At 42.3% G+C, this 16,837-nt stretch overlaps 1 protein-coding gene across 5 annotated transcripts in view; it reads right to left on the bottom strand.

Annotated features, from left to right (window-relative positions):
- Window positions 1–14,097: 14,097 nt before the first annotated feature.
- Window positions 14,098–16,837, bottom strand: part of ERCC6L2 (ERCC excision repair 6 like 2) — a 113,833-nt gene continuing 111,093 nt past the window's right edge. For all 5 annotated transcript variants that reach the window (XM_072414984.1, XM_072414985.1, XM_072414983.1 and 2 more), the window contains one exon: window positions 14,098–16,002. In XM_072414984.1, the coding sequence (XP_072271085.1) occupies window positions 15,123–16,002 (880 nt within the window). In that variant the 3' untranslated portion in view covers window positions 14,098–15,122. The remainder of the gene's footprint in view (window positions 16,003–16,837) is intronic.

Raw genomic sequence — 16,837 nt, 5'->3', positions numbered from 1 at the left:
AAATTTCTGGTCTACTGTAAAATAAATACAGATATTTTAGTGTTTGATACCTGTTCCAATTTACCAAGAAAGATCTTTTGGTACAGTGATATTTCTGTGCTACTGTAAATTAAATACAGATATTTAAGTGTTTGATACCTGTTCCTATTTATCATAGATTGGTACAGTGAAATTTATGTGACACAGGAAAATAAATACAGATATTTTAGTGTTTGATACCTGTTTCTTTTTACCAAAGAAGACCATATGGTACAGTGAAATTTCTGCGCTACTGAATAAATACATAGTTACATAGCAGGTTAGGTTGAAAAAAGACATACGTCCATCAAGTTCAACCACTAGGGAAATGAACATATCCCAGATATGAAACCCTATAAGAAATTGGTACAATTTGCTTCAACAGTGGAAAAATATTTGTTTCCGATTCCATGAGACAGTCAGATGTTTCCTGGATCAATGACTGTTATTTTTACTTTAAAGCCTTAATTCCCAGTTTTATTCTGTGCTTCTAGAAAAGCATCCAGCTTTTTCTTAAAGCAATCTATAGTAGTTGCTGAAACTCCTTCCTGAGGGAGCCGATTCCACATTTGTACAGACCTTACAGTGAAGAATCCCTTCCTTATGCAGAGCTTAAACTTTTTTTTCCTCCAGACGCAAAGAGTGCCCTCTTGTTCTTTGTAATGGTCTCAAAGTGAATAATGAGGAAGAGAGTTCTCTATATGGACTATTTTTATATTTATACAGGGTGATCATAACCTCCCTTAAACGTCTCTTCCCAAGGGAGAATAGATTAAGTTCACCTAATCTCTCCTCATAGCTGAGCTCCTCCATTCCTTTTATTAATTTAGTTGCCCTTCTCTGCACTCTCTCCAAGTCAACAATGTCCTTTTTGTGAACCGGTGCCCAAAACTGGACTGCATATTCCAGATGTGGTCTGACCAATGATTTTTACAGGGGCAGGATTATGTCTCCATCTCTGCAGTCTATTCCTCTTTTATTAATAAGAAAGAAATATTAGAAAGTCCTTTACTAGTTTTAGATATTGCAGCTTGGCATTGCATGCTGATATTAAACCTATGATCTATTAGAACCCCCAGATCCTTTTCTGTTTCTGACTCCCCCAAATGTATTCCCCCTAGACAGTATGAAGCATGCATGCAAGTGCATGATTTTACATTTATCTATATTAAATGTCATTTGACACTTGGCTGCCCAATGAAACAGTACATCCAGGTCTGCTTGTAGATTATAGACATCCTGTATGGATTTAATTCCATTACAGAGTTTGGTGTCATCTGCAAACACAGAAATGGTATTTTAAATCCCAAACTCTATATCATTTATAAAGATGTTAAACAGTAAAGGTCCCATCAATGAACCCTGGGGTACACCACTAATAACCTTAGACCATTCAGAGTATGAATCATTAATTACAATTTTTTGGATGCAATCTTTAAGCCAGTTATATATCCATTTACAGATTGACTTTTCTAAACCTATCAACCCTAACTTGGTTATTAACCGTCTGTGGGGTACAGTGTCAAATGCTTTAGTAAAGTCCAAGTACACTATATCAACTGCTATTCCACGGTCTACCTGTTTACTTACTTCCTCATAAAAAGAGAGTAAATTTGTTTGACAACTTCTGTCTTTTTTGAAGCCATGCTGACTATCACTTATATTATTATTTTCTAGCAGAAACTCCTCTATGTGGCTCTTTATCAAACTCTCTAAGACCTTTCCAACTATGGACGTTAAACTAACGGGTCTGTAGTTACCTGGTAATGACTTTGCTCCCATTTTGAAGATAGGAACCACATTGGCCTTACGCCAATCTATCGGTACCTTGCCAGTGACTAAAGAGTCTCTCTTAGAAATTATGGCTTTGAAGTAACAGAGCTCAGCTCTTTTAGGACATGTGGATGTAATCCATCAGGTCCTGGTGCTTTGTCAATCATAATTTTTCCCAGCTGTTTCTCTTTCAAATCAATTCTGAGCCATTGTGACTCATTTAAGGCAGTGACTTTGTTAGTATGAATTTTGACTTAAGCTCTGCCATTTTCCTTTGTGTACACAGAGCTAAAAAAGTGTTTAGTAAATCTGCCTTGTCTTTATCCCCAGTTACCAACCAAGCGACATCCTTTAAGGGGCCTTCATGCTCAGATCTGACCTTTTTGCTATTAATATATTTGAACATTTTTTGGGGGTTTGCCTTACTTTCTATTGCAATCTGTCTTTCATTTGGAAGTTTTGCACGTTATTTTCTTTTTACATCTTTTCTTTATAGGTTTCAAACGATGAAGGTGATCCTTAATTTTTATATTTTTGGAATGCCTTATGGTTTTATTTTGCCTCTTAAACTTATTACCCATTGGAATATATTTTTCAGTTTGCTTTTGTAGAACAGACTTGAAACATTCCCATTTCTGTTCTGGTTTCTTTGAGGACAATATTGTCTCCCAGTCCAAGTCACAGAGAGCCGCCCTTAATAATGGAAAATTTTATCTCATTTAAAATAATGTTTTTATCTTTCCTGTTTTTGCTTCCTGTTTACAGCTTACATTAAATGAAATCATATTATAGTCAATGCTACCCAGATTCTATTTTATTTGCACATTTGTTAAAAAGCTCTGCATTGTTATTTGCACATTTGTTAAAAAGCTCTGCATTGTTAGAAAGAACAAGGTCCAGCAGAGTATAATTTCTAGTTGGGGCTTCTATAAACTGTACCATAAAATTATCTTGTTTTAAATTACCAAATTTCCTCCCTTTTGCTGTTCCTGTAGTACTATTACTCCAGTCAATGTCAGGGTAGTTGAAATCTCCAATGATTAAAACACTTCCAATTTTTGCTGCTTTTTCTATCTGTGCTAGTAGTTGATTTTTTATCTCTTCCTTAGCACTGGGGGGCCTATAGCTGACTCCAATAAATAATTGTGTGTTATTCAACCCCACAGTCGACTCCACCCATAATGCTCCAAATTCCATTGCTTGTTCCCTCTGCAATTTCTTCTTTCACATTCACTTTTAGATCACTTCTCACCCAGGAATATTGACAGCCCAGTCATGCGAAGAACAAAGCCAGAATTCAGCAATACTAACTAAGTCAAAATCTTCCTCACTCATTAATGCTTCCAACTCCCCTACCTTGTTTGCTAGACTTCTAGCATTGGTCAACAGGCTCTTTAAACCACTGCTGCTTTTACCATCACTTTTGCCAAATCCTTTTGTTTTTTGCTACAATTAGTACTGCACAATCCAACGTTTGTTTGTAACACGGGAAGCACCTTACAATTATCCATAACCCTCCCCCCAACTATCCCCAATCCACCCTCCACTAGTGTCTGACCCCTGACTAACCTTTCTGCCACCTTCTTTAACTGTCCTACCCGTCTCTGTCCTAGTTTAAATATCCCTCCTTTCATTTAGGTGCAAACCATCTCTGGCATACAGGTTGTACACCCCAATAAAAAGTCAGCCCATTGCTCTATGAACCCAAACTTTTCCCTTCTACACCAGAACTTAAGCCATGCGTTTAGCTGCATAAGCTCCCTCTGTCTTTCCTGTGTTGCGCATGGCACAGGCAATATTCCAGAGAACATAGACTTGAGGGTCCTTTTCTTCAGCTTGAAACCTAGTTCTCTAAACTGACTTTTAGGTATCCTCCATCTTCCATCTATATTGTCACTGGTTCCAACATGGACCAAGACAGCTGGGTCCTGTTCAGCCCTTCCCAGTAGTTTGTCCACTTGGTCCACCACATGCCGAACCCTGGCACCAGGGAGACAGCAAACCATTCAGTTGAAGGGATCCAGGCGACAAACTTTCTAATCCGTCCTCCTGATCATAGAACCCTCTATGACAACCAATTGTCTTTTCGTTCTTGCGTATCCCTCCCCACTACAACTAGATGTGCTGCTCTCCCGGGATAGCAGTAACATCTAGAGTTGTCACCAATAGGTCTGCCACCTGCACATCTTCACATAACTTTGCAAACATGTTGGGATGCTCAAACACAGGGCTGGCCTTCCTTTTCTGGGTGTCCCTAACACTCCCTCTAGTTACATTAAATACAGATATTTTAGTGTTCGATACCTGTTCCTGTTTATCAAAGATGACTGGTACACTGAAATTTCTGTGCTACTGTAAAATAAATACAGATATTTTAGTGTTTGATACCTGTTCCTATTTACCAAAGAAGACTGTTTGGTACAGTGAAATTTCTGTGCTACTGTAAAATAAATACAGATATTTTAGTGTTTGATACCTGGTCCTATTTACCAAAGAAGAATGTTTGGTACAGTGAAATTTCTGTCTTACTGGAAAATAAATACAGATATTTCAGTGTTTGATACCTGTTCCTATTTACCAAAGAAACCATCTAGTACAGGTGCATTTTTGCCCGAATAAGTAAAAGATGAAAGGTAGACCAAGGGGAAGGCGTGGCATTGGGCTTCCTGCAATCTTGCGGGGGTCATATTTCCTGGGAGTCCGCCACTGTAGGACAGCAGAAGCAGCAAACTGTTGGAGGCAACAGCACAAGTTTTCAAACAGGTCTGAGATGTGTACGGAGCACCAGTACGCTAATAGATCTATTTAGAGGGCAGAATACAATCATACAGCCACGTCATGTGGGGAGGATTGTGGACTGGGTCTCAGGGGCCTCAAGTGGAGCAGGCCCTACTTCTGCAGCAGCGGGAACCAGCACAGCCGTGACAGGAGCAAACACAGATGTTAGCATGGCTATTGTGCCTGTACCTCCCGTAGAGGAAAGGCAGCAGCAACAGACTGGGAAAGAAAGGGGCCGCAAATCTGCCTCATGTGAGTCCCATAGAGAAGACATACGAGTGGGCACAAACAGAGGAACAGTCAGAGACCACGTGAGGGCACCCAGCAGACACAGAGGCCAGCAAAGAAAAAGAGCAGCAGAGTGTTTCTACGCACCTCTCTAGTGTAGACCATTTTCGCTGAAAGACAACAAATGCGTAGGAATCTGCACCCCGTGCCACAGGCAGATCCGCGGAGGACAGGCCCGATCACGTTTGGGTACAACATCCTTGCTTTCCCACATGCGCAAGAACCACAAACCAAAGTGGGAGCAGTACTTGCGTTCTCTTGAAGGAGGTGCAACCAACATCATCCTCTCATTCAAGTCATCCTCTCTTTTCCACCTCCATTGACTACTTCTCCACCTCCAATGGTGGCCTTGCATAGCTCAGTGAGCAGTAGTCTGCAAGAGGCATTACAGTACTTGGTACCCCCACCGAGGGGTGTGGTGGGCGACCCCAGTCCTCCTAATCCTCCTACTCCATTCCTTCTACCGTAAACCCCTCTCTTTTCGACACTCCTCCTGAAAGGCCAGCAGCGGAGGACACTGTGGTTAAGCAGGCACGCAACTACGGCACTCCACCCTCAAGCAGCAAAACTGGCGTCATTGGGGGAGAAAAGTCACACCGCCAGTGAACTCTTGTCCGCTTTGCAGTTTAGAGTTTGAGGCTTGGCCGAAGCCCTCCCGCCTCACAACAGGCAACGTCGAGTGCGACATTGGGGCCAACCTTGTGACCATGCTGCGTATGGGCCGCATAACAAATGTGCCCTGATTTGCTGACTTACTGAACCTGGTGGTGCAGAAGTTCCTCCACACGTACCCAGGACTGGAGGACCTACTGAGACAGGCTCGCTCCATCTGCATCCATGTACGTCGATCCCCTTTTGCCTCTGCGGCGCTTTGCAAGATCCAGCGCCAACAGAGGCGGCCACGGCATAGACTGATTTGTGACTAGACGGAACTCCACCTTGGACATGCATCTGACATTACTTGGTCAGCATGGTGCATGGAGGCAGCGGGGCCCTTGGTACAGCCACACAACTGAGCTATTTTACCAGTGACCAGTGGCTGCAGATGGAGACGCTGTGCAAGGTATTGGCCCCCTTTGAGCAGGCCACAAACATGAGTCGGGAGCAGTAAGGTTGGAAAGACGTCATACCCATCATCTTTCTGCTTGATAATACCGTGTGGCCTGATGGAAAGTGGCGATAGGAGAGGAGGGGAAGAAAGTGGGGAGGAGGACGAGGGTGACAATAAACACCATAGGGCACAGCCAGCATCAGGAGAAGCAAAAAGAGACACTGGCCAGCATCAGGAGTTCCAAGAGGAGGAGGAGGAGGAGGAGGAGGAGGAGGAGGAAGATGATAAAGGAGACCATGTTGGGGCTGCTGGGCACGACCAATCCAACCCGCATTTGTGCTGTCACACCCCAGGCATTGTGCGGGCGATGGAAGAACAGGAACTGCTGCAGCTTGAAGAGGAGGTGGGTGATGAGGAGGAAGATGTTTTGGCACCTACTGAGGGACAGGAGGAGGATGAGCCCAGGGAACCCCTCTTTCATATGTGTGTCAACATGTTGCAATGCCTACGGAGGGACCCCCGCATTTGAAGCATCAAAAACCAGCATGATTACTGGCTGGCCACCTTTCTGGATCACCACTACAAAGACAAAATGTCACAGTTTCTACCCAACCCGGCACAACATAAGGAGAAGGTAGCCCGCCTGAGCAGACTACTATGCGACCGGTTGTTTGAGGAGTTCAGCGCACCACATTCCACACAGGGAGCTCAGGCAAAATAAGCCTCCACCGTAATCCTCCTGTAGCGGCAGCAGCAGCAGTAGTGGCAGCAGGCCGAACACATCCAAAAGTCTAGGTCAAGACAAGGGGGATTTTATGGATGCCTGGTGAAACCTGATGCGGCCACCTCAAACAAATGAAGTGTAGGGGCATAACCATCGAGAACGGATAAAGCGCATGGTGCACGATTACGTTGGCTCTTTTCTGGCTGTTGGTGGTGTTGACGACAGCAGTTATGAGGAGGATTCCTTTGCTGACAATAGTGACGCTAATACTTTTTAGGTTAACAGGCTTGAAATCTGCCCGCAGTTGGCAAAGTATGCCATCAAGGTTCTTTGGTGCCCGGCATCCAGTGTTCTGTCAGAAAGAACCTTCAGTGCCGCTGGCGGAGTGGTCACGGACAACCGATCACGACTGTCGCCGGAAAATGTCGCCTCACCTTTTTGAAAATAAACGAAAGGTGGGTTACTAACAACTATCATACCCCCACTGCGGATGTCACTGAGTGACTAACACAAGAACTCAATGGCTAACAAAGATGTCTCTGTGAACCCACACTGTTCCTGTGCTGAGTCTGTGGCTGGCTATCACCAACACCCTGTCAGCTAAGCCTGCCTCAGTTGAATCTTTCCGCTAGTTATCGCAACGTACAGGGGTGGCATTCATCGCCAATGTCATGCTTGCCATTGTGCCAACTAGCAATATATTTTAAGTTTCTGCTGCTTCCAGGAGACAAACAAGCAGCAAATGAAAACCCCCAGTACTGCCACGCTGATAGGTACCATTGCCTTTGCCTAATTTTTCAGTATTTTAAGATTGAGGGTTGGCATTCATGTCATCCACTTCATGATGCAAACTAGCAATATCGTCTACCTTCCTACCGGGACCACAGACCACAGCAACAGTGCTGGCGCACAAAACATCTTGGTCGGGCCCTCATACGTTTAATCACAAATTTCAGATATTTGTATTACACACTTCTGGGTGGCATTGACTATGGACTACACCCAGCTCTAGATGCTAGTTACCAATGCGGTCCGCGCTCCTTCTCAGGGCCCACCGCCTTCTCCTGCTGCTGCTGCCACCTGTCAGTACTCCATTCACTAAAACTGTATTACACACTTTTGTGTGGCATTGAGGATTCACTACACCCAGCTCTAGATTCCAGTTAACAATGCGGTCCCCGGTCCATGTCAGGGCCCACTGCCTCCTCCTTCTTCTGTTGTTGCATCCTGTCAAGACTCCAATAACTAAAATTGTATTACACACTTCTGTGTGGCATAAGTAAAAGATGAAAGGTAGACCCAGGGGAAGGTGTGGCGTTGGGCTACCTGCCAAATCTGGCAGAGGGCATACTCCCTTGGAGTCCGCCACCGTAGGACAGCAGCAGCAGCAAACTGATGGAGACAGCAGCACAAGTTTTCAGACAGGTCTGAGATGTGTGCGGATCACCAATACGCTGGTAGATGTATTGAGAGGGCGGAATACAATCATACAGCCACGTCATGTGGAGAGGTTTGTGGACTGGGTTTCAGGGACCTCAAGTGCAGCAGGCTCTTCTTCTGCAGCAGCAGGAACCAGCGCAGCCATGACAGGAGCAAACACAGATGTTAGCGTGGCTAATGTGTACCTCCTGTACCTCCCGATGACTCTCCCATGTTGTTTGACGAACAGCCTGAGGATCTGTCAGTGCGAAGTTCAGTGCAGGAGGCAGACTTTGAGACCCTTAGAGAGTGTGGTTAGGACTTGCTGGGTGAGGGTTCTGGATCATTGGCTGCATTTGCAGAGGTTGGCTAACATGAAAATGAGGATGATGATTACTTTGATGTCACCTGGGAACCACCGGTGTGTGTAAGGCTAGCAGCAGTTCCGAAACAGACATAGAGGAAAGGCAGCAGCAGCAGTAACAGACTAGAGATGGAAGGGGCCGCAAATCTGCCTCATGTGAGTCCCATAGAAGAGACATATGAGTGGGCATAAGCAAGGGAACAGTCAGAGGATGTGACCGTGGGGGAGATGGAGCTGGAGCATAAGCAGGGCACCCAGCAGAGGCCAGCAAATAAAAAGAGTAGCAGAGTGGTTGAACGCACCTTTCCAGAGTAGACTTTTTTTGCTGAAAGATGACGAGTGTGTAGCAAAATCTGCATCCTGTGCCACAGGCAGATCCGCAGAGGACAGGCCGGATCACATTCTGTTGATGGCGCCTGTTAGTACTCCATTAACTAAAATTGTATTACACACTTCTGTGTGGCATTGACGATGCACTACACCCAGCTCTAGATGCCAGTTACCAATGTGGTCCCCGCTCCTTCTCAGGGCCCACCGTCTCCTCCTCCTGCTATTGTTGCCGCCTGTCAGTACTCTGTTTACTAAAATTGTATTACACACTTCTGTGTGGCATTGACAATGCACTACACTCAGCTCTAGATGCCAGTTATCAAAGCAGTCCCCGCACTGTTTGAAGGCACACCGCCTCCTCTCGCTTGCTTCTGCTGCCTGTGAGTACTTCATTCACAAAAATGGTATTACACACTTCTGTGTGGCATTAACAATTCACTACATCCTGCTCTGGATGCCAGTTACTAATGCAGGTCCCTGATCTTTCTCAGGGCCCACTGCCTCCTACTGCTGATGCTGCCGCCTGTCAGTACTCCATTCACTAAAATTGTATTACACACTTCTGTGTGGCATTGATGATGCACTACACCCAGCTCTAGATGCCAGTTACCAATGTGGTTCACGCTCCGTCTCAGGGCCCACCGCCTCCTCCTTCTGCTGCTGCAGCCTGTGAATACTCCGTTTACAAAACTTGTATTACACACTTCTGTGTGGCATTGACGATGCACTACACCCAGCTCCAGATGCCAGTTACCAATGCGGTTCCCGCTTCTTCTCAGGGCCTACGACCTCCTCCTTCTGCTGCTGCCACCTGTCAGTATTCCATTCACTAAATTTGTATTACACACTTCTGTGTGGCATTGACAATGCACTACACCCAGCTCTAGATGCCAGTTACCAATGCGGTCCAATCTTCTTCTCGGGGCCTACCGCTTCCGTCTACTGCTGTTGTTGCCGCTTGTCAATTCTCCATTCAATAAAATTGTATTACACAGTTCTGAGTGGCATTGAGGATGCACTACACCCACCTCTAGATGCCAGTTACCAATGCAATGTGGTCCCTGCTCCTTCTCAGGGCCCACCGCCTCCTCCTGCTGCTGTTGTTGGCGCCTGTCAGTACTCCATTCACTAAAGTTGTAAAATTCTGGGTGGCATGGACGATGCACTACACCCAGCTCTAGATGCCAGTTAGCAACGCGGCCCACCGCCTCCTCCTCCTCCCCCTGCTGTTGTCGCCGCCTGTCAGTACTCCATTTACTAAAATTGTATTAGACACTTCTGTGTGGCATTGATGATGCACTAGACCCAGCTCTAAATGACAGTTACCAATGTGGTCCACTCTCCATCTCAGGGCCCTGCGCCTCCTCCTTCTGCCGCCTGTCAGTACTCCATTCACTAAAATTGTATTACACACTTCTGTGTGGCATTGACGATGCACTACACCCAGCTCTAGATGCCAGTTACAAATGCGGTCCCCACTCCTTCTCAGGGCCCACCGCCTCCTCTTCCTCCTGTTGTTGCCGCCTGTAAGTACTTCATTCACTAAAATTGAATTACACAGTTCTGTGTGGCATTGACGATGCACTACACCCAGCTCTAGATGCCAGTTACCAATATAGTCTCTGCTGCTTCTCAGGGCCCACCGCCTCCTACTCCTGCTTTTGTTGCTTCCGGTCAGTACTCCATTCACTAAAAGTGTACACTTCTGGTTGGTATGGACGATGCACTATACCCAGCTGTATATGCCAGTTACCAATGTGGTCCCCACTCTCAGGGCCCACCGCCTCCTCCCGCTTGCTTCTGCTGCCTGTCGGTACTCTATTCACAAAAATTGTATTACACACTTCTGTGTGGCATTGACGATGCACTACACCCAGCTCTAGATGTCAGTTACCAATGTGGTCCCCGCTCCATCTTAGGGCCCACCGCCTCCTCCTGCTGCAGCTCCCGTCTGTGAGTACTCTATTTACTAAAACTGTATTACACACTTCTGTGTGGCATTGATGATGCACTACACCCAGCTCTAGATGTCAGTTACCAATGTGGTTCATGCTCCGTCTTAGGGCCCACCGCCTCCTCTTGCTGCCTGTCAGTACTCCATTCACTAAAATTGTATTACACACTTCGGTGTGGCATTGACGATGCACTACACTCAGCTCTAGATGCCAGTTACCAATGCGGTCCACACTCCGTCTTAGGGCCCACCGCCTCCCGTCAGTGCTTCTTTCTCTAAAATTGTATTACACACTTCTGTGTGGCATTGACGATACACTACACCCAGCTCTCCTTGACACTTTCCAATGCGGTCTCCCTGGCGATAGCTGCACAGAGGCCACACACTGCTACTGCTCTCGGTGACCCACGCTCCGTCTCTGGTCCTCCATCCTTTTGCCTAATGTCACCGTGCTACTTCTCCACAACTTTATGGGTGGCATTCCTAACACGTCATCCAGGTCATGATGGCAGCCAGCAATGCGGTCTTCTTCTGTTTTGATGGCAGTGACTGCTGCTAGTGGGTTGAGTTCACACGTAGCTCCACCCTTTCTCAATGTCCTAATGTTTATGCTGCCTTCGCTGTCCATCACGCAAAAATCCTATTTGCCTGCTGTCAATTTACCTGCGATTTAGCTGTCCAGCTGTGTTGCATACTCATTCCAACACACTTGTTGGTGATGGAAGGAGGTCCAGGTTGCCAAGCACAACATCAAACCACATTGATTGCCAAGCTCACAAGCAGGGTCAAGCACTCTTAGAAATGAACAGATGTTCTGTTGTTGCTTAACTTAATTTTGCTCATTAAATACTGGATTGTATGTATTATTAAGATGTTTACATAAAACAAATAATACTAGTACCTAAAACTTCCAGGGACATATACACTTTCTACCAAACATATTTTCTTGCTTTTCCAGGCTTTCGAGGTGTTTATGCAGGTTTGAATGCCATTTTAGACTTTGGCCCACTATATATTGACTTACTCACCTCAGCTTGGAAGTGGAAAGGCATAAAGGTGGATTCCTCCTTTACCCAGAAGCAATATCATCCATGAATGTTGATTGGAACCAAGCCCATTAAATCAGAAGTCATGGGAACCAATAGGCAATCTTTTCAATTTGAAGCATGTTAAGCAATATACCACAAAAAATCCTCTTTGCCTATTTCTTATAATTTCTCTTTTATATGTATATGTACACACAAACGCATACATACATATTCATATGCATGCATGTACATACATGAGTGCACATGAAAAAAAACAAACAATACACGCATAAAAAGAAAAACTTACCGGAATGAGGATTTTTCTCTGCAAAACAAAACCTCCCAAAAAACAAACTACAAAATGTTTCTAAAAACTTAAAAAAAAAAAACCCACACTTCCATATAAAGCCAAAATAGTTCAAAAATGGCCCAACAAATATTGCAGTCCAAAAATACTTACCAAACCAATATGCAATTTTAACCTATCAAAGGTGGAAAATTGGAATAGAAAATATTTATGCAGGACAAATATTTAAAGGTGGTAATAATGTCATATTATTGAAATGAAACAATATGGCCCGAAACACAATAACATAGCATTAACATTGACTTCTTAATTGCAAAATGGACATTGAAACATTCAAAGTTTAAAAAACAAAACCAGCTACTGTGCTAAATAGTAAGCAAAGTATGAAATATAGCAACATAGGTTTAGCAGAAGACAGCAAACAACTCCCAGCCCCCCCCCCCAAGACAAAAAAACAAACAAACAAAGGAAAAAGCAAGTCAGACAACACCCTTATATATGCTCATGTATGTCCGCACAGCTAATAGGAACTCGCGTGTAATTGGGACATGCACAGTCTATGCAATTTGACTATTTGTTTTTTGACAGTTTGACATTCCATAATCATTTATTGATATGATCAATAAATTATATTTGTACACCAGTAAACAGTAAAGTAGGCTTTAATGTTTATGTCATTTAGTGTGTTTATTTTTATATTTTATAATATAATATTTTATTAAATAAAAAAATAAAATAAAAAGTAACTCTTTCCGAACCTGAAAATATTAGGTCATTTAAAAATATGCTTATTTCTTAGCTAATATACATGTTTTACACATTTTTATTTAGGGCTAAGTGAAAGATGTGTGCCATTAGAAAGAATGATTTTTAGGGGAACAGTGACTTTTAATGCAAGCTCGCCAGTGTCGAGGTACCAGAGATGCGCGGCTCGGAGCAAGCGATGATTTCAGTTAGTAACTGCCCGGAGAATACACCAGCGTATTCTCACCGCCTGAAATTTAGTTGATAAAAAGGTGAGCATCAGCAAGTATGACCACGCATATAAAAATAAAAGCTTTGGCAGTTTGCTGGTCTGGAGCATTCTGGTGTGTGTTAACACAATGCCAAGAGGTCACAATGAAAGAGGTCAGCAATTAATTATCTGAGCAAAACAATTGTTGCTGCTCATCATTTTGGGAAAGGTCATGGGGCTGTTTCCAAACAACTTGAAGTCCATCATTCTATAGTGAGTAAAAAAATGTGGAAAACAAGACATTTGCCAATCTTTGCAGGAGTGAATGTCCCAGGAAATGTACCCAAAGGGCAGACGCTTGGAGACACTGCAAAAAACCCAAGCATTCCATCTCTCTAAAGGCATTTTTTATTAATTTTTTCCCTATATATAAAACCTTACAAATGAAAGAACATGCACTTTCTTTTTCTCACAACTGTAAATACAGTCTGGGTCCAAGTCCTAGTTATGGTGTTCCCTGCAAGCCCCACAATTTATTGTGAGCATGGAGGTAAAACTTGTATTTTGCCTCAACCTTTGGTACATGGATTCTTAGAAAACAGACCTCTGCTAGCAACTAGAAACGAGTAGGTATTATGGGGTCCCACTTAAGGGATCAGTTTAACAAATTTTGTCTAGTGACAGTTCCACTTTCAATTTTTTGGGAGAATTATGACTGACTCCCCAGGGGCTTTTAAATAACTCATAGTTGCATCGAGCTATAACTTTTTTTTCTGTATAGCTAAAGTATAGCAGCTAGGCACTTTTGGTAGTGATATTTATAGGTATTACCCAATTATGTATAACAATATGAGGTCTCTCCAGCCTACAATGTAAACATTACCATTTAAATGTTTACTCAATTTGAGAACATTTTGTTTGGTGGGGACATTTTGCTGGAAATCTCTTTAACTCCCACTCTCTTCTAGAGACATAGCATCTCATGGTGCACCTGGAAAACTGGGCTCCAGCATCAAATAAATCCAAGTCAGAGAAGCAGCTTTCCCTATTTTTTAATGTAATAGTAGAAATCATGTAGTGTCTGTGTCCCTAATAAAGCACAAGTAAATTTTTGCTTTTAAAGTTTTATTTATTTTTTTTTTTCAAACCAATAACAGAGGGATTTATAAACCATCAATTACATCATAGTAGAAAATATCAACACAGGTGAATCAACATACCATATACTAATAAATTAACAATACTGAGATACAGACATTGAGCTAACATTACTTATCAGTGATCTTGCAGTTACATTCGCATAAACAAAATCATACAATGGAGGATACATTAGAAAACCATTATTATTCTGCATTAAATGCTTTACAAGACTACAGGTGGACTATTATCCAGTAACCTGGTGACATACCAGGAAGTCTGCTCAAACATAGATATTATCCACCGTTTAGTAGCCAGTGGTAGCATATTTATATATGACTCCCATATCAAAGAAATGTTGTATCTTTAGATCATTGTGAATTGAAGCTTCTAACCAGTCCATTTGGAAGATGTGTCTAAGCTTTACTAAGAATAAATACATTTATTCTAAGCACAAGTTAATTTACCTAAAAATTCTAAGCACTAAGGAGGTCATGATAATGACTACTGATTATGTTCCTGTTTTGTAAATGATGGCAATGCCATCAATGCTCATAAAATCTCCACTGTAAGTGTAAAGCCAAATAACACTGATAAAGAACAGGCATTAAAGATGCTATGTAAAGGAAATATGAACAACTTACAAACAACTGAGCAATGATGAAATAGATGTCTTTTCAAACACTTAACAGGTCTGTTTTGCTAAACTAAAACTAATCAAGTAAGAAGTTTCCCTTATATATCTATATATATTCCTATATATTATATACATATCCCTCATGTTGCTTTGTAAAAGGCTGCCTTCAAAGCAGGAAGAAAGGAGAAATCTAACAAAGACCCAATATGGTGTAAAACTTGGGTTCTAACCTTTCCCTATTATATCTAACACACACTTAAACATACATAATAAAGACATTTTGAGGCACAATACTGTTTTTTTTTATATTGGAAATGCTTTATATCCACAACTTGGAGCATTGTCCTAATCTGTATACATTATTGATTAGATGATTTACTTGAGGATGGAGTTTCTGAGTTTGTGTTATTTTTCTTCCATACAAATTTTTCATTGTTTACCCACAGGGAATCCTTCCAGTTTTCTTTCTGAGCCACTGAAGGCACAATGGAAGTCTCACAAACTTTCTTAATGACAGACAAATCAGAGAGCCTATCGATACTTTCATAATTTTCCTCACTGAGGATATCCCAGAAATCTTTGGAGCGGTGCTTAGATTTAGTTGTGACTGATTCACACTGGGTTCTTGCTGGTAAGGCAGGTGGTTGACGAACAGTAGGATTACTAAAAATATCATCAAGTATAGTGGTATCACCAAGAAAGTCACTGATGGAGTTTGCATCATTTTTTAATTTTTCATGCTTTAGTGATTTGAAGTGTGTAACATTATGGCTTTGGTCAAATGAAGCAATTTTATGTGGCTCTGCCACTTCATATTCCTTATCTCGTACACACTCCCTTTGTCGGGTATTGCTCTGATTTTTCATTCCACTCCCTGTGTTTGGAGTCTTTTCTGTTTTGTCAGGTTTAGTACAATTATTTTCAGCAAGATCAACATCAAATACTCCAGCATGGTTATTTTTAGTATTGTCAAGCGTTTTCAAAGCTTCATCAAGTAAGTGAGACTTTTTAAGCCTCTTTTTTATTCTAATTTCATCCTTAGTTTTAGGAACACTGTTCTTTTTTCTTTCAGGTAGTGGAATGTACACAGGGTATAGGTTTGCCACTTCTTTATGTTGACTGGCATAAAAATCTCGGAGCATATTTTGCCGTACATGTGATTTCACTTTCAAGATGTGGTGTGCTAGCTCTTTGGCCGAGTCCATTTTAAAATAAGACATCATGTGGTCAAAATGTCTCCTAGAACATCAAAACATCATGTTATTCCTTATATCTGGACATGTACATATAGATAACATAAAAAATTACATAGCACAAAGTCATAAAAAAAATACTTAGCTTTACAAATTTGTAAGGAGCTCATTGGTGAAAAAACAAATTATGACACAGGTAAACTTTATGGCTAAAATCTAGCCATATGTCAACCTACCTTTGTAGTGGAGCTTTTCCCACACGACAAAGGTTAAATGCTCACTTTGGCCTGGGGTATAAAAACCTACCTCATATACCTAATTTTCCCTGGCAATTACCTCCCCTCCTAATTGCTTTGGGTTGTGGTTGGATCCCTAGCATATTTTACCTATGATGCAGGACTGCTGGTCCTAAATTGCATATGATGTTGTCAAAGAACTGCCACTGGTTAATCAAGACCATATTTCCTTTTTTGGACATGTAACTTCATTAACGCATATGTGCAGAAAATATTAAGTGCAAGAGGGGAGGCATAAAAGTAACTTTTTTACATTATTTAAAATGCTGTCCAAGTCTCATGTCCAATGTGCCGGAGATGCAAACTAAACTGTAGTAAATCATTTGCTAAATGAGAGGTAACATGACTGACACTAATAAGGTACCACGTTTGTAATTTGTATTATCTGCCTAAATTCTATTGAGATGGATTTCTAATCCAGACACTATACATTGCCCTAACCATATATTTTTCTTCAGTCAAAGCAATAGAATAAAGTCAGGAATCTGACAGGATAGAGAATCTGCAGAATGCATCTCTGCTTTTTTCTCCATTTAAGAAAAAAGATAATGAAGTACTGTTAAATTAAATAAAAAAAAAAAAAAA

The sequence above is a fragment of the Pyxicephalus adspersus genome, chromosome 6, assembly GCF_032062135.1.
Source record: "Pyxicephalus adspersus chromosome 6, UCB_Pads_2.0, whole genome shotgun sequence".
In the NCBI taxonomy this organism is placed as follows: Eukaryota; Metazoa; Chordata; class Amphibia; order Anura; family Pyxicephalidae; genus Pyxicephalus; species Pyxicephalus adspersus.
This window is presented reverse-complemented; position numbering and strand designations above follow the sequence as displayed.